The sequence below is a fragment of the Temnothorax americanus genome, unplaced genomic scaffold (genome assembly GCF_048541705.1).
Source record: "Temnothorax americanus isolate GAGA-0224 unplaced genomic scaffold, ASM4854170v1 Scaffold124, whole genome shotgun sequence".
NCBI lineage: Eukaryota > Metazoa > Arthropoda > Insecta > Hymenoptera > Formicidae > Temnothorax > Temnothorax americanus.
Window position 1 is genome coordinate 324,617 of NW_027509258.1, and position 25,995 is coordinate 350,611.

Here is a 25,995-nt window from a genome sequence, read left to right on the forward strand (position 1 = left end):
GGGAACGTTACCGACCTGTGGTATTAGATATCGACGAGATTCGTGTGTGTGATATACGTACACACATACATACGCATTGCGTGCGAAATGTTTAGTATATTGTATAATTAAAAATATGTTACACTTTTTTAAACGTAAAACTGTACTTTTTGGTGAAACATTTGTAAAAAAAAATATATATATATAGTTGAAGATTTCAACATGTCTTATATTTGCCACAAAATAGAATACACTGTATCCGCGTGAAACGTCAGGTCCAAGCCGTCGTCGTATTCTTGATTGCGTGGAGAATCTCTCGCGTTATTGTCGATATAATCGCTAGAGCTGTTTCCACGTGTTCCTTTATTCTTAAGCACCGCCACACCGCGTGCGTATCATAAAGCGTATCAAACACGCTTAACAGATTTTTTCGCCACACGCCGATGTCGGAATGTTAGAAAAAATATATGTCGCTCATTTGCTACAACACGAATGACATAGCTCAGAAACAAACTTTTCCAAAAAAGAAGTTTGAATATTTTAATTTAAATCATTAAACGTTCTAATATAATATTATACTTTTAAATGCGCGTTTGATGCAATAACTGATTGTAGAGGAACACGCACACACACACACACATATATATATTGCGCTTCATTCAATGTATTGAATTTTTACCCTTCTTTTGCAAACAATTAAAAAATGACACGTTTTGAGTTATGTCATTGTTGTAGCAATGAGCGATATATGTACGTTGAGGAGAATGATATGGACGATACGAAACTGCAGTGTTATCGCATGTAATCTCGTATTGTATGTATTTGCATACAATCGTGCGAGATACTCTCTGCGTAACACTGCATAATGCTGCGACGTTGTTTTTCTACATATATGCGCCAAGACTCGTCGGAGAATACAATTAAGATTATGATGCCGACAACCACCATGATGATGATGATATGTAATAACAATAATATATATATATATATATATATATATATATATATATATATATTGATAATACAAAGTATAAAGAACGTATACGCGTATTAATAACGATAATAATAATGAGGGTAACGTATACGTATCAAATATACGTATTAAAATTCTTTGAGAAATTAATAACGTGCCTATAAAAATTGAGCTTTTTGAACGATTTTTAAACATTTAATTTTGTCATAAGATAGAATGAGATGACGTAATAACATACACGATATCACGTGAGAAGTTTTATACTATTCCACACAGAGTACTCGAGTAGAACATATATGTATATCTACTTTTTAATGTACATAACGTATGATTCGAGGGAAAGGCGGACCTTGAAAAATATTTCTCCTTTTAATCAATCTCTATTTGATGAATCTATTGGGTTGGCCACGAAGTCCGCGTGCGGTTATTTATAAGCAACATTTATAAGTAAAAAACCGCACGGACTTCGTGGCCAACCTATTCGTTGATTCCATTTTACTATATATCTGCTTAATGAACGTAATAATTTCAATTATCTACCACGTATTCATATACGACGTGCACGTCATTATTTAAATTATATATAGCCTTAATTATCTCACATTTACATGCACACACAATATCGTGTGCGCGTGCGTGTGTGTATTAATAATTATATTTATTCAAAATATTTCTTTCAAAATTAAATTTACAGAGGAATTAATTTAATCGATCACGGTATGTATAAATATATCAGTTTTTTGATGAGTTTATTAAAAGTACGTGATCGACATTTATAACGCAACTATTAAAGTCGAAAAGAACGTTGACCTGTTATAAAAAAAAATGATACGTTTATATGTATTATTAACGATTACGTTAATTTTAATTTTAATACGTGATACTTTAAAACTAAAAAAATAACTTCGTTCGAATATTATTATTATTTGATGAAAGATATATGTATAATACGTTTGATTTTTAATAATAATCAATATCCTAACCAAAACTTCATAGTTGATTACGACGACTCAAAAAGTGTCCAAAAATATTGGGGGAAACGGCTCGAAAATATATATGTATATGCTTATTATAATGTTAATAATTTTGTTAAACGTAGAAAATTAGTCCTCAAACGTCCGCCCGTCCCTCGCCCTTCGTAGTCTCTCAAGTGACAGAGCACACCGTGTGCGTACTCTCTTATATCGAGTGTTTGATATTAAAGAGAGTGGAACGCAAACTCAAAAAAGACTTGATACCACGCTTTTTTTTGACAACAAACGAGCCAAGTTTTCCGTATCACTTTTTATAAACCTCTTCATCCCCTATCTCACCCACACTTCCTTCCTTTCTTTTTTCTTTTCCCTCTTCCTATCCCTTATCCCCTACTCCGTATCCCTTCCTCCCTATTCTCATCTCGTCACCCCGTCTCTTTAAATCTTAAAAATGACTTTATGTTCAAGCAGCATGTTGTCCTCCGGTGGCAATGACAAGCAAGCTCGTAAGATGTTTTCGATGGCAGCCCGTTGTCGAAACAAGGCGTTTACCACCGGAGTCCCGTGGGGCACCAGTGGGGCCTTGCAGAGATATGACAAAATAGAAAGTACACTGTGGAAACCGGAGAATTCTTCGTCATCGTCCGAATCCGCCCGTTTAAAAGTGATACGAGAGCAGAGTTCGGCTAGAATGACAAGGTCGAGAATGATAGGAGTCGCGAGAAGCGAATCCTCACATGTATTATGGATCACGATGGTGTTGTGACCGCCTAGCATGATTTCGGAAATGTACTCATCCATGGCTCTCTTGCTGTCACCTAGAAAAGATGTAAATAAAATAAATATAAAGAGAACGTTTTGTAAACATTTGAGAACGTCCATTTTTCAAAGCGTTTAAACATTTTATCACGTTTTATCAACACGTTCAAGCGTTTTAAAGCGTTTTGAGTTCTAAGGAAACTTTTTAAGAAACTTGAGACGTTTAAGTATTTTAAACGTTTTGAGAACTCGAAGACGTTTAATCCTGCAACCATTCTTCTCGGCACCCACTAACGGTATACGGTTTGCGTCCGCGGCATATTAAACAACCTAAAACTACCAAACATTCATAGGTGTTGCTTGAAATCTCAACTATAAGTTTAAACACGACGAATATTATAAAATTAATTTTGCACGTGTTACGTTACGCGTTGAACCTTTGGAAAATACCACACAGTCAAAATGCCGAGGACGCAAACGACCTGCATGTACGGTTGCAGAATTAAAAATCGTGCAACAGAAAGTTATGTTACATATCTCTGATCAAATAGTTTTGCTTTAGGATATATATATACATATATATGTATTACATAATCAAGTGCCGCGACACGCACGTATGCACGCGCCGACATATATAATATTTTTACGAAAGTTTTTGAAAACGTACCTATACGTGATACGTGAAACACGTTATTGTGACAGATATTGACAGATATTGACAAAGATAAGAACTTACCAACGTAAGGAACATATTTAATGACAACACAGTGGCCCGGCTTCTCTCCGGGCTTGTAAAGAATCTTGTTGGATGTCACCACATCGTCCACAACGTTACTTTTGGAGATCTGTATATGAACGTGATTATAAATGTATGAAGATAATGTGCAATACGACCGTTACTATGTGACGTGTGTGTGTGTGTGTGTGTGTGTGTGTGTGTGTGTGTGTGTGTGTCGCTCCGTTGCTACACGGACTCGGAAAATAAAATTAAGGAAAAGTTTGAATGTTTTAATTTAAAATAAATAATTAAAATTTCTAATATTATACTTATAAATGCGCGTTTGGTGCAATAATTGATTGTAGAAAATATCTAGCTATATATTAGCTCTTTTTATTCAGTGTATTGAATTTTCATTCTTCTTTTGTAAACAGTTCAAAAGTGACAATTTTTGAGTTATGTCATTGTGGTATAGTAAATAAGCGATATATATATATATATATATATATATATATATATATATATGAATATAGTATTATGTATAATAGATATAAACTTATTAGCATTCAGCTCTTAGTATTCACATATGCACGCACGATTTTGAGAAAAATAAATGTTTTAACGGCAGACATATAGATAAGCACTTTTAAATACAGCAACTCTTATCCAAGTCAAGTTTTCGTATCTCTAGTTATATGTATAAGAGATTTAATGTTGATGTATATATAAGAGTCACGTATTTTTCTTTTTTACATCATATATCTACCTCTTTTGAACGAAATTGTTGTGGCGCGGATAGATTGTATCCATCGTTGTTCCCTAAATGGTTGTAACTGACAATCGATACCGGCTTTATACCGGCCGATACCAGGAAATCCACAAGCACGGACTTGAGCTTTGTCTGACCGGATTTGAAATCATCGCCGCCGACGAATGTCTTCTGCTTCTTGGCTAGTTCAAGGGCACCCGGTACAAAAGTGTTTTGCGGCGATCCATTGATGTAAGTACACTGGAAAACGTGTTTAACGCGATATTTAAAAAAGTCTACATTTCCGCCCACCACCACTTTTAGTCGTACGAACAAGTTACATAAATGCACGCAAATAGAGAGAAAGACGACGTACACGTACAATTTTATAATTAGCTCATAAGAGAACATGTAAGAAAAAAGAGAAAGATGTACGTGTGTAAAAAAAAAACTTGCGGGGCAGTACTCAATAATAATTCTCAATTATCACCAAATATTCGTACGTACTTTACTAGTCATACGTCGTATCATTTGACAATATATTTCCAGAAATATGCTTTCACCTAACAAAGAATAACTCAAACGTATATCTACGTTTTTCCCTTCCATTATTAATTATTATTATAATTATTATTAAACTATTTGTTTTTATTATTAAATACTATTATCATTATTGAATCGGTTTCTCGAACTGATCGTCTGTCTTTCTTTAATCTGAAAAATTCTCTGGAAAATATAACTGTAACCTATTTTTGTGCCCTATACTGCATTACTGTGATGCCTCTATTAAATAATACGTTGGAAAACCATCTCTTTTCTTTCTTTCTATAAAAAAGAGGACGAAATCATATATATTTCAAACTTGTTCATACTCCTTCTAGAGCCGCTGCCACAGCGAACATTGTGCTGGGACTGATCTCCGAGTGATCTTCCTCGATTGCCTTCAACAGATTGTCGGCTGTATCATTGACGCCTGTTATGATCTCCGAGAATCTTTCAGTATTTGCGGTCCATAGGACAATGACTTGGTCAAGACCCTTTGCAGTTTTGAACTGCACTATGTCATCGCGAATCAAGTTGAGTTGCTCGGCCTTGGTACCCATGATGATGTTCGTTGCCCTTTTGCCCTTTGTAAGCATACGCGCAACGATTTATTGTTATACTTAAAGAAATACGTGATTATTTAATCGATAAGAAACGAGTAAATGTGTTAATGTAACATTATTACATAAATATGCTGCTACATATACATATATACATGTATATATACATGTACATATATATATATATATATATATATATATATATATCCAACTTTTATTTGAAACATTTTTCTTTAAAATGTATTGTTTAAGAGATAGTGAAGGTGGGCATTTTTAAAATGGGTCATTCTGTATGCGCGCGCGCGCACACACACACATGTATATTAACATACTACGTGTGCGTGTCGCGTGCGCGCGCGTGTGTCGCGTGTCATATACACATGTGCACATCTTTTTCAAATTAAATTTCAAGATTTGTATATTGTCACAATACAAACATAATTTTAGAATTTCTTACTCCTTATAGTAATATTTATAGAATATTGAGAGAGAAAACATTGAAAATTATCGATACCTCTGGTCTCACAGCTGAACGTGTTGTCACCTTCAGTTTTCTTACGTGGTACCATATAACGATTTTCCGTCTTGAAAAGCTAACAATATAATTTAGCTTCTTAAAAATTATAATCAACATCGTATAAAATCTAATTATATAATCTATGGATTTTGACGCCGTTTTACCTTTAATTTTCTTGCATATACGGATTTTTCGTCTCGCTTATCTCCAAAAAAATACATATATAATGTGGCACAATCCACAACGAAACGTCATTTCTTTATATAACGTTCAACGAAAATCAAGTTGATAAACGTATACATCTATATGTATATACCTATAATGTAGTAATGGATTTTTGGCCATTTTCAGCTTTCTTTTATATATTTTATATATATAAATATATATATATGTATATGATATATACAGAATGATTTGATTATTGTCCCAAAAATTTCAAATTTTTCACTCGCGTTGAGACGATTTTTTCGGTAGCAAACGTCTCGTCGAAGCTTATAGTTTTCGAGTTATAAAAAGAAATAGTTGATACGGGCCGAGTATAGGAGGTAGGATAATGTGACATGTAATACCGCGAATTTTTTGTCGCGTCGCGTCGCGTCGGCGCGAAAATGATAGGCTTGCGGAGGTGAGGAATGAGGCGCCTGGTGTGATCAGCTGTCTCGCCGCCCCTGCCTACCTCCTGTACTCGGCCTATAATATAAGGTACGTATTTCTTTTTACAACTCGAAAACTAAGCTTCGGCGACTTGTTTTATCACAGAAAAAAAAATCGCCTCAGAATCGAATCAGGAATCAGGACATTTGCGGGACAATAGGGTATTTTCGAATCACACTGTATACGAATCTAGACTTGATGAAATTAAAAATTCCATAGGATTAGATCCCTGACAATAACACGTCTGATAAATTGTTTACATTCGAAACATGTTTCTTGAAACGTTAAACAACATTAGTGCAGTGGAAATATAATTTGCAAAATAAATGTTAAAGTAAAGAGCAAGTTTTGTGACGTTGTTCTAATGCTGCCTTACGAAATAAGAACGCAATGTACATACGTAAGAAAACTGAAGATGATACGTTTACATAACGTAGTCAGATTAATTAGCGTTTGCATTTTACTATTGCTTAAATAATAATTAGATACGTAACGTGTTGACGTTTTAACGAGATGGACGAAAGCTCACATCGTATGTAAGAAAACTGAAGGTTTTTTATGCGGCACGTTTCTTGGATTACTCAGCGTTTATACGCCATCGTCAAGGATCACGTTCGCGCGTATGTCGTACAAGCAACGTTGACGTTCATCGAAAAACTATACGTACCTGATTCGAAGCGATGAAATCGGGATAGTATATACTCCTCCTGGGCCGCATGTGTGTCATGTAGGGCCGTAACTGCACCTGCAGGTTTACATCCAGCACTCTGGCACGCGTCATGGCTTCCGCAAGGTTTACATCCGATATATCCCAGCCGTCGATTTCGATGTCATCCGGATTTACCATAGGCAGCATACTGGAAATGGGTACATAAACGTCTTCTCCTTTGACTCTTCTGCCTAATTTCACGGTAGACGCTTGCGTCAGGGAACCGTACCTAAAACGCACATAATAAAAATGGACTAGAAAAATTCCAGAAAATAATTGAAACGTGCATCAATAAGTTGCACGCAAGAAGAAAAGACGATAGAACGTGGAAAAATTGTAGTAGGTGTGACTGGTGACGACACAAGCTCGCGAGTCGATAATCATATAAAATTAATACAGGGTAGTTTGAGGTCGCGGTGTACGCAGAAAGACGACGACGCTGTATGAGTAAGTATAAACTCTCTCTATTTCACGTTTATTTTTTACATTATAAATCACAAAGATATCCTTTTCACAACTACACAATATGTAGTATAAATATATCTACGTATATATATAACGCGATAATATATTATAGATTCCTTTCGCGCAGTTAAACATAATTTATAAGAATATTAATTAAAAATTACACGTAAATATCTATTCCTTTAAAAAGGCTTTGTTAAAGAATGATATCAATCTCGACGAACGAAAACGGCGACGAGATACGCAAAGTAGACGTAAAAAACTCGAAAATCTTATATACGTTTACGTCTCTTATATATAGCTTTCCTCTTTCAAGTTTTCATTAACTGGCCTAAGATGACAAGGTGCTCGATATCCTGCTTTCAAGTCCGCGTCACATAATGGATAACGAAAGACGTACCAGTTGGCAGTTTTTACACCTTCTTTCGTCTCCCATGATAATTTAAGCTTGTTCGCCAGCAAAGCTGCTGTCACGGTGCTACCGTTGTTGCCACCCCAGCCCACTAGCATCAGCCCTAGCTTTGGGACTCGAATCATGGTCCTGATGAGCACGTTCGTCGACGTAGGTGTTACCTGCAATGAATAATCCATGCAATTAAAGCAATATAAGTATTTCAAACGTGTTTCGTATTCTTGAAAAAAATGTAACGCATTTCTCATTTTTTCATGGACTTTGTATCGAGAAAGAAAATTTTCAATATCGAACGGATATCGTTGATAATGTACGTGTTAAACGTCCTTATAATACCTATAATGCAGTCTTTAACGATCCAGTGCAGTAGATGTAGTTTATACGGATATGTAGGTATACACGCGATATGGATAAGTATATGGCTATGCGCGCGCGTGGGGTGTGTGTGTGAGAGAGAGGGGGGGAGGGAGAGAGAGAGAGAGAAAGAAGGAGGGAGGGGGAGAGAGAGAGAGAGAGAGAGAGAGAGAGAGAGAGAGAGAGAGAGAGAGAGAGAGAGAGAGAGAGAGAGACCGTATACGTACAAGTTTGCAAGGGCCGACTTCAGGGAGACTTTAAAGAGTGATCTAGAATAATCTCACTCAACACGGCCGCTTACATATGCCCGATACATATCGAGATTTATTATGTACAACATTTAAAGGATGATATGTAAGCAACACTCGCTTTTTCTCAACACACGGATCTTTCTAACGCGACAAAAGAAACAAAACAAACTTTATGATCAACTTGAGACGTTATCTATTCGAGTGTCAAAAAGAAAGAAGGAGAAGACTTGACGTTGCACGCAAGTGCATGAGAAACAAACGTAAAAATCTAACGGCGAGGCATACGTTGCGAAAACCAAGTGTAATCGACAAAGAGCTGACGTTTGCGCGTGGCACGCCGCGCGTGCACGGCTGTCGCAAGGAGGACCGAAAAATGTCCTTTCAACTACAGACGTAGATTCCTCTTCGCCACGACGTCATACTTGGTACATCTTTTCAACAAAAGTATTTGAAAGATCATTATTTGTATGCACGTTTTCACGTTCTTACCAACCTATATCCACCATGCATTTTTGTAATATTAAATTTTAACGTGAACGTCTGTCAAAGTAACGTTCATTTGTATTATACAACGTAACTGGCGACGCTAGTTCATATTATATCGATCTTGTTACCAGTTTGATTTTTTAAAATCTACGTCGCGAGAAAACTCTTTTTTTCGATCGCTTCGTTCGACGTTGAAACGCATACTATATGGCCTCGACATCCACATCCTTACCGATATAAAACAGACGGTTCTACATACTTGATATATTAGGAAAAAGAAGACGTTATATCATTAAAAGAGTATTCCGCATCTTTTCGCTGGGGGCTCGTTTGGTTTACGCATATACGCATACACGTGTACGGTAAAAGACCTTTATACAGCGACGAAACGGGCGTCAAGTTTCGTCACGCATTTTATTTCAATCATCACACATATGTATACAAGTATAAGCCTACTAGAGAGCTCTCGGGCAGACCCGATATCAAAATCAGCCGTCTAGCCGGCGTGGCGCCGGCACGAGCCGTACTGACAACACACTCTGGAAACAACTCAACAACTGGGCGGACCGCGAGATATAGATAGATGGGCAGATGGACAAACAGACAGACAGACAAACGGATGGATGGATGGACGGATGAGAGACGCGATGAGCCGATAAACGGATTCTCACCGCGTAAGTGTCGCGATCGTTCCCGTCACTCTCCGTGTCAGTCACCCTAGTCGTCCGATATTCGTACTCCGCCTCGATAAAATCCTCCGAGTAGCGCACCTTTGGCGAGTTGACGCGAACCTTCAAGTTCGTCATTCTTCAGGTAAATCTGCGGAATATATAACACGGCGGGCAACGTCAACGCGTACGAAACGCAAGCTCAAGTACGCGAGTACTCCGGTTGACTCCGGTTATACCGCGGTACCCTTGAGACGCGAGCCGCGAGCGTCGACTGCGTCGAGCCGTCGCGTCGGGCGCTGGAAAATCTCCTTTAGTCCTTTAGTCCTTCCAAAACAGTAGGCCGTAGGCCGCGCGAGGAGAATCGCTGCTTCTGGAAACTGACTGACGGTAGACACTGTCGGTTAGGTTCAACGTCGGATATTGTTATTATTTTCTCACCCTCACCTTTAAGCGCGTACACACGCGGGCACGCGGAAGAATCGTCTGGAATCTAATCGTCTAGGAAGATTAACGATAAAAACAATTACTTAGGTCATCTCGAGTCTCGCGAGTCTCTTTCAGACGTGCGGCAAAATGGCAAAAACGTAAACGATCTTTAAGCCTTGTCGAAAAAAATCTAAACAACGTCCATTCCACGTACATAGTATCGGAAATTCGAAACTCACCAAAATTTACCAATTGATCAATTGATAATCGCGCGCGCGCGTCGCGAACGCGCACAGTCGCGAATGAGTACAGCGAGCGGAAAAGAGAATTAGAGAACCGGGGGCGAACCGGGCAAACACAGATACACGAGTCACAGATATTACGCTTTACGCTCGGTCGAGCGACAAGCCGACGCCGACGACTGCCAAAACGTAAATCGTAAATGCGGCGCAACTGACGACACTGACGACACTGACGACTGACGGTTGACGGTGACGACTGACTGTGACTGCGACTGACACCTGACACGCTTTCGCTGGTCATAAGTGGACAAGTGGTCGTTGCGTCGTATGTCGTATCGACGGTAATCGACGCAAGTCGATGGTCCTCGAACTCGAACGTGGTGTTGGCCATCGTGGGGGTCGAAAGACTCGAAAGTCGAAAGAGGGATGCGCGTATGGAGACCTCTTGCAGAAACGTGCGACACTACAAGATTTATATATATATATATACCTATATATAAATATATATACATACCAATGTATTTGCAATAAAATACGTATAGTCTTTTTCTGGTCTGGTGTGGGATTCTAATATTCTAATGGATTCTAATCAACGTTGCTGCCAGTCTGTACGCCGTTAACATTTTGCTTACTGGGATATGTCTGAGATATGTGGTATGTGCATACAACGACGACAGCCGACAGCCGATGGCGTGGATTTGTTAAGATATCTGAGCAAATCTGCTGCCAATCTATTTTTATACCGCGGGCAGATCGTTTACTGGATTGTTAGAGAGAAAAGAAGCGAAGCGAGGCGAAGGGTAAGGTTAGGAAGGTAGGGCTAGGGAAACGGAAGGGGGAAGAGAGCTAGCTATAGGAGTAGGAGAAAGAAGACGTCGAAACTCTGTTTCACATACATGATATATTAATTTGACGCGATCGTTCGATTTTCCTGATCACGTATCGCAAATGTGGGGATCCTATAAGACTCTTTCCACGCCCACGATTCGCTATCATCGTCGAATGAAGTATTTGTCACGGATGTAGTGTGTTGCGCGTTTGCCGGTGGCAACAGGAATATTAGCGATATCGCCATGATAATGTGCCAAACACTGTGAACGTACTGCAACAAAGCAAATGAGAAATAAGGTTTCTGAAAGAAGAAAATAATACTTTACGCCATTTTATGATTCAATAATGAAATCTGCTTTAGAGTGAATAAAACAAAATTAATTCCTAGAATAAAATCCATTGACCCTTTAAAATCTTTTACCACTTGTGAACGTTAAAGCTTCAAATTTTTCAACTTTTTCGCCACGTCGATATAACGCGAGATATTTGCATCGCATTCGCGTGCATGGTGCGTTTTTTCTTCTTTTTTTTTTTTTTAACATTTCCGAAATATTCGCACGAAACTTTGTTTATAAGTACGCGATACGTCTTAGAGGCACGAAAACTTTTGTAAGATATATATCTACGTGTTGTAAATATACGTACTTGATAGTTTTTCTCCGTTTCAATGAAAGAGTAAAGTAATAAACCTGTAATAGCAAAGAGCAAACCTACGAGTATCCTTTTGCTTGGTTTTTTGCATTTCTTGGATTGAAAAATACGGTAAGTGTGCGTAAAAATCTGTAACAGAAGCTGCGTTTTTATATAATACTTGTGTCAATCCTTAATGTAAAATTCTTCAAGTAATCGTGAAAAATAATAATAACATTATTTTTTTTGTGTAAAATCACCCTAGATTAACAAAACGTATTCTAGATTTACCGGTATGATAATACCCAATGATAGCGGTATTGATGTACTGATTAAACACCGTCTGTCACGTTGCATCCCAAAAGTGATTATAAACACTCCCGTCATATGGCACAATGGTACAAAAGCACGCGGTACGTCCGCCATTGCTACCAATGTCACCCAAAATGCCAAGATACTCGAAAAAAAGTCGCTGTATTGTAAAATCTACCAAATAAATACTATATATCATGTCATAAATCATAAATATGATGTACTGAAAGATGTCTAGTCAATTTTAGTACGTATGTTGAACGTAATTCACTTAAGATTAGATTAAAATGTGTGTGCATGCATGCATATATATATATATATATGTGTGAGTGTGTGTGTACGTGTTTGTAAAAATTTACGTATAAAAACTCTCTGTCCTTAATTATTATTTATTAAATATAATAAAAATACTAGTTTCTCTCATTTTAATAAAATCGATATGATACAAGAATTTGAATTTTTTTTATAGAGCGTAATTAAACAGGATGTGTGTGTGTGTGTAAAAATAAAGAAAACGTTGTGTAGACATACCTCGTACGTTGTAATACAAAATTGTCCGTCACTTTGATCACAGGCGTGATACAAAGACGAGAACAGCATGGTAATCAAGTACACCAGCCCTTCTGCATATAGCTTTCGTTTTACGGCTATATATATGGCTGGTACGAAAAAGATATTGCTCATGACGAGCAGCGTGGCACTAATGAGAGAAATAGCAGATACGGTACTCGAAACATCGGTGCACGCCCATCCTGTGTAACCTGAGTACGTGAAATGTTATATATAGCAGAAGCTTATAAGTTTGTGTGCTCGAGTAATTCTATATAATTCAGATCTTTACAGTTCGTGTGCACACGTTTGTTACGTCAAATCTTTTTCAATCATGCACTTTTACGCGCATAAATTTTGTTTTCAAACGAAACGACGCGACGCCTCTCGTCTCAGACGTAACTTGCCTCAGTCACTGAAGTAAATTTTATTTTATACTTTTAAATCAGACACTTTTTGATCAAGTATAAATAACGTAGGATGCTTTTTGTTCGTGCGTGCATACGCGTGCGTGCGTGCGTGTTAGCATTACGCGTAAAATATTCCATTTAATTATATTTACGTGTACGTCTCTCTCGGTGTAGTAAATTAAAAAGTACAATCACGGGTGCATAAAGTTATGTTGAAATAACGTTACCTTTAAAACACGTGCACGTCGCATAATGAAGGATATTCTTTTGAATTTCTTGACAACGGCCGTGCGTACCGCAAGGACTTTGGTCAGAAAATGTACACTTTCTGGTACGTATGTTCAGTAGTATTGACATTTTTTCGCGTTGACAGGGTACAGGTGTACTATACGCGGACATAAAATATCATGTTACATACAGTACTATACGTTGTGTACCAACGTACAATATTATTTTCGTATTCGATAGGACACGCAATCCTTTCTATAATTTTTTGAATTTTCACGTTCATATCTCAGCTTGAACGTGAATAGCTCGACGAACTTGAACGAGAGTTATTCAGGTTGAAGTACGTTTCACTTAAACGTGCTTAGGATATAAATGTTATTGTCGTTTTTTAATATAAAAACAAGATTCCACCGGTAGCAGCTTATTTCTGTTTCATTTATTTTCTCGTTACTACTACGCTCGTATAATCATACGTATATAATGCCGATGATAAAAGAAAAGGAATGAATGGAAGAGAAGTAAATTATTTTGTGTATATTTAACACATTTTCTATCTTTGCATCTATTATAATCAAATCTTTTCAGTTAGAACTTACTTACCCCGACGTATAACATGTAGCAAGAATAATAATGTACCATGTGCCTGGTTGTGGATACGCTATTAATAAACTTGCGTTGCGCTTGTTTAACGATGACAACGTTATCGCTAAAGTTCCATTTTGACAAGATTTAAGGTTTTCCAGTTTGGGTATACGACCTCGTTGCACGCACATTGTTACCAAGACCGCGTGTGTCGACGGCAGCTAAAAGGATTACAAAAGTACATATCCAACGTTCGATTTCGACGCCGGTCTCAAAATATTAAAAGTTTTGCTCCTCTATTCTGAAACACACCCTACTATTAACGTGCTACTTCTTCTTTTTCCTTTACTTCCGCCCTACGATATGGAACGCGATATCACGTTCTCTCATTTTCAACGAGCTAATATTTTCTACGCTAACGTGAACACGGTCTCTTATCGCCGTGTTCCATCATTACGCGCAACGTCCTCTATTCTAAATTTTATACGTTTTATACTTATTTTACAGTTATTGACTTTATACTAACGTTTTTCTATCGCTTTTTTTCTCATCATTCGCCGCACTCGCCAGTTGGTCGTGTAACGTTATGGACGCGTACATCAGTATATCTTTCGTTTCTCGTGTTGATTTTTTACTCTAAGACACGTGCGCGCGCGCGTAACACGTTTTTTCGGTGCACGCAGAATAAAAGTGAAGCGTGAGAAAAAAGTTTGCAATAGCAAAAATGCACGGTCCCGTCAAGTTAAATAGAAAATAAAGGAACGTGTTGGTTTTCTATATACATACCTGTGTATGTATGTACCTATATATAGAGAGATGACTACACGACCATACGTCAAGAGCAAAAAAAGATTTGAAGGCGAAACAAACGTAATAAACAGTATTTTTTCATTGTATTTAATAAATACAAAATAAAGCGTGATGGAAATAGTAATATATTAAATAAAAGATGACATGAAATAAAAAGCGAATTAAAGGTGGAAAAAAATGTAATATTTTGAAACTCCTACCTTTTTTACTTCCAGATGTACACCGATGTCAAGTGTACCACCAATATCTATCAACGGCAAAATATCAAACTGCGTCATCATCGGGACTAAATCAGTTAATATTAGCCTCGAACTTAACCACTCTTTTCCCTAAAATATACCGCGGATAATACAGAGCGTGTTATAATGAATAACACGCACGATCATACATGAACAATGATTTAAGAAATATGATTTTCCAATCGTTAATATATTCCATACGATGTGCGTAGAAAAATGTGTAGCATATCTTAACAGAATAGATGATATCACCTGCAGAAGATAAACGGTTGAGAATGTCTCCGCATGTTTAACACGAACCAATTGATACCTTGGTATACATTGATTATCAGTCTCACTTTTCTCGTTTTTGCCTTTTTCTTGGTAAACGTCATCTCTATTGTAAAATCTGCTAGCATTGGTTTCTTTATAATACCACTTGTGTTTTATTAATTCCTCGTAAGTATTTGTTCCTATTATGGAATTAAAACTTGAAGCGCGGTCCATGTATTCTTCAGTAAACGATCTCTCTACTGTCAATCCGATTGGACACTCTGAAATACGTGTTTATACATTTATTTTATTACCGTCGCTTTTTTTTTTTTTTACACGTTTTTTTATATAAACATACACGTACATACAGCTTAATATATATCGAGATAATAAACGTTACTAAAGTTTACCTGTTACATCGACTTTGACGTTGAACTCTGTAATGCTACTCGAAACAATCAATAAATAATAATAGCTATCTTCGTAAGGAGAAGATTCTATGAAAGAGTAACTAGCATTTGAGGCAAGAGTTTTAGATTCCGTGGAATGAAGATGATTAGACGTTGGCAAAACACGTCCCTTCAAATACATAGCCTCGATACAAAGTTTATCAATATTACGAAAACTATGCAACGTAAAGGTGCAGTTCCAGACTGATAAACGGAAACTCAATATTCCTGACGGAATATATATCCTATAAATGGAAAAATAACTGACGTGAATGTTTTGCACTTTGTGCAAATATACGTAAAGTGGTCTGGAAAGTATAGCGCGGCATATTCATTATTTGCACACGTTTTTGTCTTTTCATTTACTTTAAGTTAGATCTTCATAACATTTTCAGATTATCTTGCACTTGTAAAATGTACGTTAAATGGCATCTACATGTATGGCACGTTAAAGCACGTAGATATACATATTTTTTCTCAGTCTGCTTGAAAAAAATTTTACATTAACGATACGAAATAATAGCGGCAGATAATACGTTTATTAAGACTTTTTTTTACTTGTAATATGTTGTCGTTGCGGTTGTTCGTAATCTCGTTGGACGCGTAATGGGGATATTTTTAATATTATCTATTTGAGACCACAGCGCTACCGTACCTATGCTGTATCGACATTTGTGTCCGAGTCCCTGAAACATATGAGTCGCGAGAATAATAAAGAGTAGCGTTCGCATGTGTTGACTAGATGTTTCAATACGTGATTTATAACGATTCAAGGTTACAATACGTGTGTACACATCTAACGATAAAAAGGCTGATCAACATGCCTGTTGCTGAACTCTCTCGTCCCACGAAGACATATAAGCTGCCACAAACCAATCTCCGGGTTGGGGCTCATATACTGGAACAACCGTTACATTTTTTGGCTGATAACTAGTGGTAGTACGGACTACGATATCGTCCGTCCATTTGGCAGACTTGTTTGTCAAAAATATTCCCGTACTCGTGGAGATTACTGGATAACTACCAAACTTGATGTGTCTGAAACGTATAAGGAGTAACTTTGATTACGTAAATAATTAAAAACAATAACGTAAAATAAATAATATACTTGACAAGTGGTTTTAGAAAAGTATGGACGTTTACAAGATGTAATACGTGATTTTAAACAACGTATATCCTAATAAAAGAACCCAACTAGAAGAAAAATAGATGAATAACGTGTGGGATATTATACGTACGTGCATGCCATTCTAAAAGCGCTTGTCAAGTCTCGTCATAAATAAAAGTATATAAATAAAATGTACAAGTTTTCAGAAAAATCATACAAAATATTATTGTACTTACATATAAACTTTTCGTGGATGGCACGTGGGATCGTCCATAAAAGCAGCAAATTGCCACGTAGCTCGAAACACCTCCTTCGGTACCGTATAATGAAACATCGCCACGTCGGAATAGCTCTTGAACGAGCGAAGCAGATCTTCTTGCGTCGCCTGTGGTATTACACAGCGACTCACTATAAACGAAAAGTTGATCACCGTAACCAATATATCCTGTATTATATTAAGGGGGAGGAGAGGGTGCAGTTGCGAACGTCGAAAGCAAAACTCTCCATCCCTTTGTCCTTTTTTTCCCGCACTTTCAACATATTCTCAAGTTATTGTATGTGTGTTTACGATGTTATTTACACTTTGCAAAAAGCAACGCTTTCTCCTAAATAAAGTCACTCTGAATATTATTCAATCTATTTTTTTTTTCATTTTCTTTGCGTGCCTTTAACCGCCCAACGATAACGTGTTATCTTTTAAAAAGAGTCGCCAAAGTTTAAACAATTAAAAAAAAAAAGTGTTTTGGCGTTTCTTAACGAACGTAAATCGTACCTTCCTGCAGGAAAAGGATACATAAAGATATAGAAAACATGATCTTACAGGAGAAGTGTTTCCGAACTGTTTCGATGCATCATAATTATATATGGCGTGCTCATATCCCTTGCACACAACGATTTGTTCTCTATTTTGTTGTCTATTTCAAATTAAGGGTGAAAATACAGGCGTTGATATCAACATACCAAACGTTATCGATACGGAGGGTTCGCAAGAAAGTTACTTTGAAAAATTCAATAATCGATCGCTCTAATAATGCTTATTGAACGTTAAAAGCAAAATACACGTTCTAATCTAACCCCCGTTTCTACGTATCTGAAAATGACCACGTTCTATGTATTTTCTCATATCGAGCACGTTATTCATTCAACATAAGTATATATTTAATGCATTTGAATAAATAAGAACTTTCTGAACGTTCGAGCAGAGTATTACAGGTAAATATTAACGCGAAACTTAAATTTTCGCGAAAGAATAAACATACTTGGAAAAAGAACGAACAAAAGGTTGAGTAAAATAAAACGTTGACGACACGTCGGACAGTTCCCAAGTTTCGGAGAACATGATGAACGCATGACACAAACATATATATTAAATCGTAGAAAATAAATATAAAACACTGTCTCTGTCTCTTCACAGTGTAAACACGTTATATATTTGTTTTGATTAGTTTCACGCGCATTTCTCGGTTTCCAAATGACAATATTGACACGGAATACATATGTTACATATAAATACATACTCGCGCCTCGCGCCGGGCATTCGAGATTCGAGATGATGATAAAGGAGCAGAATTTCGAAAGTGCAGAAACTGTAGGTGTAGATAAACAAGTGTTAAGGTGCCTTTTCATGCCGACGCTCGACGCTCATTTTCAGCGGCAAGAAGGTCGCATCGCATGACCACACGAGACGTCGTCATGCGACCTTTTTGCCGCTGAAAATGAGCGTCGAGCGTCGGCATGAAAAGGCACCTTTAAGGTGCATTTTCACGTGCCGCTGAAACTGATCGTTTGAGCGACAAAAATGATCACGTGACGACTTTTGTCGCTGAATTAAACAGCGATAATTTTTGTACATGAAAAGGGTAGCAGGGCGACAGAATTGAAAGTTGAGAGACAGATTTGCGTCGTTTGTGTAATCAGTTAAAACAAATTTTGCACTATTTGTGTAACCAGTTATATTAACTTATATATTACGCGATGGCTTCTAGAAAACAAAAATATTACAATTGGCTACTAATTGTAATCGTATGATTCAAGAAAGTGAAATAAAATATAACAATGATATATTTTTGCCATTACTTTGCTGTTGACAAATCAAACTAAAAAAAGATATTATTCTAAAAAAAAGTTTTGGGTTGCACCGCTGTTTCAAAATCGTAACGAGCATGGCTTTTATAAAGCTACCTTACCATATATAAGATTAGAAAGTGCAAGATTTATTAATTACTTTCGCATGTCATCAACACAATTGGAAGATTTGTTACAAATTATTGCACTAAAACTCCAGAAGCAGACATTTATAAGAGAGCCTGTCAGTGCTGAAGAACGTTTGTGTTTAACTTTAAGGTTTGTTTCATTACATTTTTTAAATAAACAAAAAATATAAAAGCGACATATAGACAACTGATTATATGGATAATTTAAAATTTATTACTAACACACTATTGTCTTTTATTTATAGATATTTGGCTTCTGGCGACTCAATGATATCAATGTCATATCAATATTTATTAGGATATACAACAATATGCAACATCATATCTGAAACATGTGAAATACTTTGGAATATGTTGTGTCCAGTTGTTCTTCCACCTTCTTTGACCAAAGAAGATTGGCTTCGTATTGCAGCAGATTTCGAACATCGATGCAATTTTCCGCATTGTATTGGTGCCATTGACGGAAAACATATTGTTCTTCAAGTATGAATTTCAATAATATTATCATATAGATATTACATTTCTGATTACATTTCTGATATCCTCTGATTTTTAAGTCAAATACAATTATTATTATATTTTTTTCAGTGTCCTGCTAATGCTGGTTCTATGTATTATAATTACAAAAACAGTCACAGCATTATTTTAATGGCAATATGTGATGCTAATTATTTATTTACATTTATCGACATAGGAGCCTATGGTAGACGCAGTGATGGTGGCATTTTAAAGAATGCCAGTTTGGTAAAAAGTTCGAACAAAAGAAAATGAATGTACCAGATGCGGATATTATTTCTGAACATGGTCCCACATTGCCATATTGCCTTGTTGGAGACGAAGCATTCCCTTTAAAAGAATATTTGCTTCGGCCATACTCAGGAAGAGGCGGACTGACTAAAGAGAAAAATATCTTTAATTATAGACTGAGCCGTGCTAGGCGAATTATTGAAAACACATTTGGGATTCTTGCTAGCCAATGGCGAATATTGAGGAAGCCAATAATTGCAAAAGTGGAAACAGTAGAAAAAATTGTGCAAGCCGTTGTGTGTTTGCACAACTGGTTACGCAAACAGGACATTAACGTTAATGAATACGTACCTGTAAATATGGTTGATCATTTTGATGATCATAATAGCTTTATACCTGGCACTTGGAGAACGGTTCTTGAAAATGGTTCTGCTTATCGTGAAATACAACGAGTAGGATCATATATGAGCACTCAAACAAATATGGAAATGCGAGATAAGTTTTGCACATATTTTAATAATGAAGGCTCTGTACCATGGCAAAATAATTTTTGCTGAAAATGTATTTCGAAATATATAAAATATAGCGTCTTATATGCTCTTATTCTTGATATGCATACACACACAAAATATATATATATATATATATATATATATATATATAATATTTATATCATTATTTAAAAGAATGCTACAATAAAAACACTGTAAATAATAGAAAAAGATGTTTATTTGTTATTTAATTACTTATTATGCATTTTAAAATAATAATTAAAAAAACTTAGTATAAACTATATGAAAATAAACTTTAGTATAAGCTGTATATACTATATAACATGTTTATAATAGTATTATGATAAAATATAATAATATATACTATTATCACATATCAAAAAATAAGGTAAAATAAAAAACTTAATATCTCGAAATATTAAAGCGAAATATTAAATATCTCTGCGTGTTAACAAACTAAACGTCGCTTAACGTGTTATTTGTACATTTCGTGCTAAATACGACGGCGTGTCTCGCAGGAAAACTGTCTTTTTTTTAATCATGCCGGCGTACCAGTGCGAACAAAAAGTAAAAAAAAAATTAATGATAAGGAAACGAAAAAAAAGAAAAGATCGCAATACTGTAACAAATAACACTCGTCTCTTGATCACGCATAACAAACATCGCCCGTTGGACGAATCGTAAACCTTATTCTAATACGTCTACCCTAGAAAATTACCGCAAAAAAGAAAAAGGAGAAACGGGGGGGAATCTCTTCGCAGCTCTTTCCGTTGAGGAGCGTAAATCTAGCGACAATTCTAACAAGCATACAGCACGCTTTTACTGCCGAGCTAAACGCGAGCTGTATTCGACACGCTAAATCTACGTTCGTCCACTCGCGTTACTTAACAAATTTTATTTTTTGTCATTCGCGGTCGTTATGGCAACAACAAAAAAAAAGAAGAATCCACGATCGCCCGTTCGGCCGAGGCTGGTAAAACGGGCGACAGAGACGGCGCGGAGACGGCCGCGAAAAGTACTCCGCTCTGCGGTGCGTAAAAAAAAGAGGTCGAAAAGTGTCGGGCATCGTTAAACTTGTTCGGCACACTCCTGCGTCACAGCGCACGTCTCTGGCTTAACTTCGACATCGTTGTTGCCGTTCATTTTCACGGGGGACCCGGACGTCGTTGTGTCGGGGCTATCGGGGCTGTCGTAACCGGAGTCACTCTTGTTGTTATTCTCTTTATCGTCACTTATCTTTTTCTCGTTCTTCGTCTTGAAGCCCCTCTTCTCCGGCGCCTTGCTAATGTTCAGTCTCCTTTATGAGATCATATGTTATTTGAAATAGTTTCTGCGCTGCATTGTCTAACGTATTTCGTGGAAGTTTCCTCAATCTTTGTTCAACTACGGACACAATTGCGTCCACTTCGTCGTTTTGCGGAGGATCAGGCAAAGCAATTGGTGCTTGTTTATTTCTTTCACAAAAAGCATCAGCAATTCTATCAAGTGCTGAGTTAAAATTTCTTTTATTTGTGCTTTGTTTTTTATTATAGTCTGAAAAAGACAGTATACTTAATGTATAATATAAGTAATATTATATTTATATATAGTATATTAGAGATAAACATACTTTGCTGTTTATTTTCTTCACTTTGCTGTCTATTTTCTTCTGCATCTCCATCAATAGTAGTAGTCGAGTCATCATCAACATCAGTTCGCTGTGACACATTTGATTTCGTTCTATTAACAGTTAAGTTTTTTTTTTAATTGTTTTATATATTTTTTTTTATTTTTTATATAATTTATTTTCTAATTTATTAATATATATTTAATTAATTAATTTTTTATTTATTTTATTAATTTTTAGTTATTTATTTTTATTACATTACACAATGTTAAAGATGTTGACATTTTATTATAAGTATTCCGGAAGTACAATATAATAAAAAATACTTGCGGTTTCGTAAGCAAGAATCGCGTAAAAATGATAAATTGTCATAGTGCTGCCACTTGCTTTCTTAGTAGGTCTTTTCCGATCCACTTGCTAATGATTCAGTGTTGATGATTCTTCTATATGCATCATGTAATGACTTGAATTTGCTTTTGCTTCCAGTTTCTGATAATTTTCCTAGAAAATCATTTATTAATAGATTTATATTTAAGAGTTGCATACTGTTCTTGTAATAATTTTGTTATTCATTGAATATATACTTGCTTACCCATTCAAAGCTTCGGAGACTTCTTTCCACAATTGTGCAATAGCTTTTTTACTACGAAGTGGTAGCTCAATTTGTGGATTCCACAAAGGTTCGCGTGCAGTACTTCAAAATTAGTTGCTCTTCCAGTTCAAGCAATTTTCTGTTTTCATCGACATTCAATTTCTTCTTATATTTTTTCTTTTATTGTTAGTATTGATGATGGGTTTTCTTGAACTGTTAGCTCTTGATTATTAATTAAACTTCGTCGTAATAATACTTCCATCTTCTACAAATTGTAACAAAATAAAATATTATTTTTAAATATTATTTTAAACAGATAATAGATATTAATTTATATTACTTTCACATACCACACACGGGATAAAAATAACAAGTATTCTCATCCTAAAATATTCAGTATACCCTTGAAGGCACTCGTGTTTTGTGACGTTATCTGCTTCGCATATACCTCACATAGTCCACATGTCATGACTGGCACCAATGTCTATAGCATTTAAAATACATTTACACTTCATAATTATACATATATGTTTAGAAATAGTGACTTTTTTTGGTTTACGTTAAAGATGTAAATGGCTTTATTATTTTATTTTAAAACAAAATATTCACATAACATATTCTATTACAAGTTATTTCAATCAAGCACAATTGTTTCTTTTAAACACCATTATAAAAATAGCTGTTTTATGTATATATACTTACTTCTTCATGTTCATTTTCCTCGAATGAATTCATCTTTGCATATTTGTGGTTAGGTTTTCTTTAGTATACACGCTGTATACACGACACTATCGACTATCAACTGCTCAACTGCGTTTGAGCAGTAAATGCTTTGTAGTTGAACTGATTCAAACTACAAATTGTTGGCGCTGGAATACGAGCGACAAATTTGTCGCTTCAATCGCTTGTTTTAGCGGCACGTGAAATTGCGCCTTTAAGCGGGGAGCACACACTTCTGCACAACGCATACGGCGTAAGCATAAGAAAATTGATTGGTCTATTTCCTTATGCACATGTGTATGGACCAATCAATTTTCTTAGCAGAAGTGTGCGCTTTCCGCTTTACTACACAGTACAACTAACTATAGAGTTATATTATAGAGTGTGGTGTATGGTACTCACTACTCACTCATGTGTGCTACAGGAAGTGGTACGCTTCTGTTTTTTCTCACGTTATAAACAAGCGTGTATATAAAATATAAACAAAGTTTGAATAAAGTTTCTTGTTAGTGCCGTAACAAGAAGAAGATGAAACAAGTATTCTTCACGATCTTTCTCTTAACCGTTTTAGCAAAGGGTACAGTATTTTGCTCGATACAAAAGGGCGTGGCTTTGACGCATTTCAGCGTATTTTTATATCGATATGTTATTTTGAAATAATAAGATTATTTTTGTCGCAGGCAACAGCTTATACTGTTACAGATGTAACAGTAATCATCCTGGATGTGGAACACCCTTAAATTGGTTATGGTATTGGGGGGAAACTTGCCCAGAGTACGACGACAAGTGTGTAAAAATAATCGAACGGAAAGGAGGTATTCAGTAACTTTATGCTTACTACATAGAGATGACTTGTTAAACGTTCCACCTGGCGTTTCACCCAACATAAAATATACAACGGTATATGTGTATGTACGTGTGCATTTTTTTCAGCGGAAACAATCATTACTCGCGAATGCCTAAGCTCCGTACGTAGTTTTAGAACGGATATTCCTGCGGATCATTACGAAGGCTGTAGACCTGCTGCTAAGGACGTGCGATTAGGTCATTACGTCAATAACAGTATTCATCAATTGGATATTCACCGTGATTATTACGACGAAGTCACTTGGTGTTTCTGTTACTTCGATCACAGATGTAACAGTGCAGACGTTATGACCGTTTCAATATTATTGGTAACTTTGGAAATTGTTATACAATATTTTATATCTTGAGGCGGTTGCATACACGTATATTTAGGCGAGATGGATATTTTAGTTTTTATACATTAAAGTTTATAGCATTTAAAAACGTTAAACGCACAAAAGCCTTAATACAAAAATATTAACATACGACGTATCTTAAAATGGGCAGCTGTCGAACGCGCGAAAAGCTTTTATATATACACATACATGCATACCTATATATACGTACGCATAACACACGCTCACCATGCTGCGTGTATATAACGGCATATATAATATGCACATGTTGCCTTTCCAACACTGATGTCAGAGCTTAGATAAAAATTTAACATTTGTCTACATATACATATATAGTTATAATGTACCATACTGAGCGAGCAACGTTAGATATTGTTTTATTAATATTTATCGTTTGCCATTTAGTTCGTATATTTTGGTGTCAGAATCTTTATCCGCGCGTATTCGTTGTTTTAATTTTAAGTGACTCAGTTTAAAGTTATTAGTTATTACGAAAATAATATTGTACTGGGTACATATTTATTTCAAATGACTGACGTTCTCCGCTTTTTATACATCCACATTTTGTTTTATTACACGCGCGCATGCACACGAATATACAAACACTTGTATTTAGTATCGTTAAGTATGTATGTTACTGTTAGGCCTGTTCGTTTTAACTGAACTTGCAAGGTTTACATTTTTTTTCTCCAACGTGAAAAGAAAACAAGGAAATATGAGCCGTGCAAAATGTTCAGCTAAAACGAACAGGCCTGTTATTTTGAAAATACCCTTTAATCGTTTATGACATATACCAGTATATATTACGTATACATATCGTTGATAACTATTTCCATGTAACAAAATCTATTTATGTGAAGATTGCGCGAACATGTTTTATGTATAGAAATATCGTTACATATCGCAAAGCCGTCCATTAATATAGTAGAAGCAGATGACAAAGAAAATGTAAATGACATGTCTCGCAAAAATATTTCTTATCTGTAAAATATACCGCTTTAGTATTAGATAGTAATACATATTATACGTTTTATATATAACTTTTTATAAATAAAATAAACGATATTTTTTTTAAGTATTTTTCCGTGAAACCGTGTTCGCGTCCACTAATGCAGGATTCGTTGTAGTATGTGTACTTAAAGAGGCCTAAAACTTTAATCTTATATTATTTTTTATATCACATCCTCCAAATTGTTACAGTTGGGGAAATATAATAGTGAAAGTGTTGAGAAAAGAATTGTAAATGTTAATGTATAAATTAATTTTAGACTAAGGTTTAGGGTTTAAAACATCTATTTTAGGTCGGTAGGACAGCTTTTATTTAAAAACCGTCTTAAGTAATGACTCGAGATGCTAATACAGCTCTAGGGGTTTATTACGTATCTTTTAGCACGAAGTGAAAATGCGAAAAATGAACAGATTTACTAGATTTTGATTAATGAAATCGTAGATACTCTAGTAAATTCTCTCATTTTTCGCATTATCATCTCGTGAAAAAATACGTAATAGACCCCCTTCTTTTCCACAATCAGTATTATTTAAATTTTAAAGAATCGTTTTCC

The 25,995-nt window shown here is 35.9% G+C and overlaps 3 protein-coding genes and 1 long non-coding RNA gene across 13 annotated transcripts; 2 read left to right on the forward strand and 2 right to left on the reverse strand.

Moving 5' to 3' along the window:
- Positions 1-187: 187 nt before the first annotated feature.
- On the reverse strand, positions 188-10,012 carry Inos (Inositol-3-phosphate synthase). 5 transcript variants are annotated; one of them, XM_077399303.1, is made up of 7 exons: positions 9,873-10,012; positions 8,000-8,172; positions 7,093-7,363; positions 5,024-5,278; positions 4,170-4,412; positions 3,422-3,530; positions 188-2,744 (listed from the first exon to the last, which is right to left on the reverse strand). In XM_077399303.1, exons 1-7 carry the CDS (start codon positions 9,906-9,908, stop codon positions 2,365-2,367), a joined length of 1,467 nt encoding a protein of 488 aa, XP_077255429.1. In that variant the 5' UTR covers positions 9,909-10,012; the 3' UTR covers positions 188-2,364. The 5 variants fall into 5 exon arrangements, with proteins under 5 accessions (XP_077255429.1, XP_077255428.1, XP_077255431.1 ...); XM_077399302.1 differs by having other exon boundaries at positions 9,774-9,908; XM_077399305.1 differs by lacking the exon at positions 9,873-10,012 and adding an exon at positions 8,593-8,747.
- A 759-nt stretch (positions 10,013-10,771) lies between these two features.
- LOC143893658 (post-GPI attachment to proteins factor 6) lies at positions 10,772-18,479 on the reverse strand. Of its 6 annotated transcripts, none has more exons than XM_077399271.1 (14): positions 18,359-18,479; positions 17,078-17,249; positions 16,558-16,771; positions 16,292-16,419; positions 15,695-15,978; positions 15,285-15,565; positions 14,994-15,122; positions 14,002-14,204; positions 13,401-13,558; positions 12,746-12,975; positions 12,194-12,388; positions 11,918-12,052; positions 11,338-11,543; positions 10,772-10,904 (listed from the first exon to the last, which is right to left on the reverse strand). In XM_077399271.1, the coding sequence occupies exons 1-13, from the start codon at positions 18,465-18,467 to the stop codon at positions 11,346-11,348; spliced, it is 2,436 nt and encodes an 811-aa protein (XP_077255397.1). In that variant the 5' UTR covers positions 18,468-18,479; the 3' UTR covers positions 10,772-10,904; positions 11,338-11,345. The 6 variants fall into 6 exon arrangements, with proteins under 6 accessions (XP_077255397.1, XP_077255396.1, XP_077255398.1 ...); XM_077399270.1 differs by having other exon boundaries at positions 11,918-12,064; XM_077399272.1 differs by lacking the exon at positions 18,359-18,479 and adding an exon at positions 18,101-18,335 and having other exon boundaries at positions 11,918-12,064.
- Positions 11,081-17,179, forward strand: LOC143893675 (uncharacterized). Its single transcript, XR_013255880.1, has 3 exons — positions 11,081-11,095; positions 16,508-16,801; positions 17,048-17,179. It is a non-coding gene; the product is annotated as an uncharacterized LOC143893675 (long non-coding RNA).
- Positions 18,480-23,614: 5,135 nt separating the features above from the next.
- Positions 23,615-25,511, forward strand: Crim (QVR superfamily protein crim). The gene is made up of 3 exons (XM_077399260.1): positions 23,615-23,808; positions 23,912-24,046; positions 24,165-25,511. The coding sequence occupies exons 1-3, from the start codon at positions 23,760-23,762 to the stop codon at positions 24,443-24,445; spliced, it is 465 nt and encodes a 154-aa protein (XP_077255386.1). The 5' UTR covers positions 23,615-23,759; the 3' UTR covers positions 24,446-25,511.
- Positions 25,512-25,995: the final 484 nt, after the last annotated feature.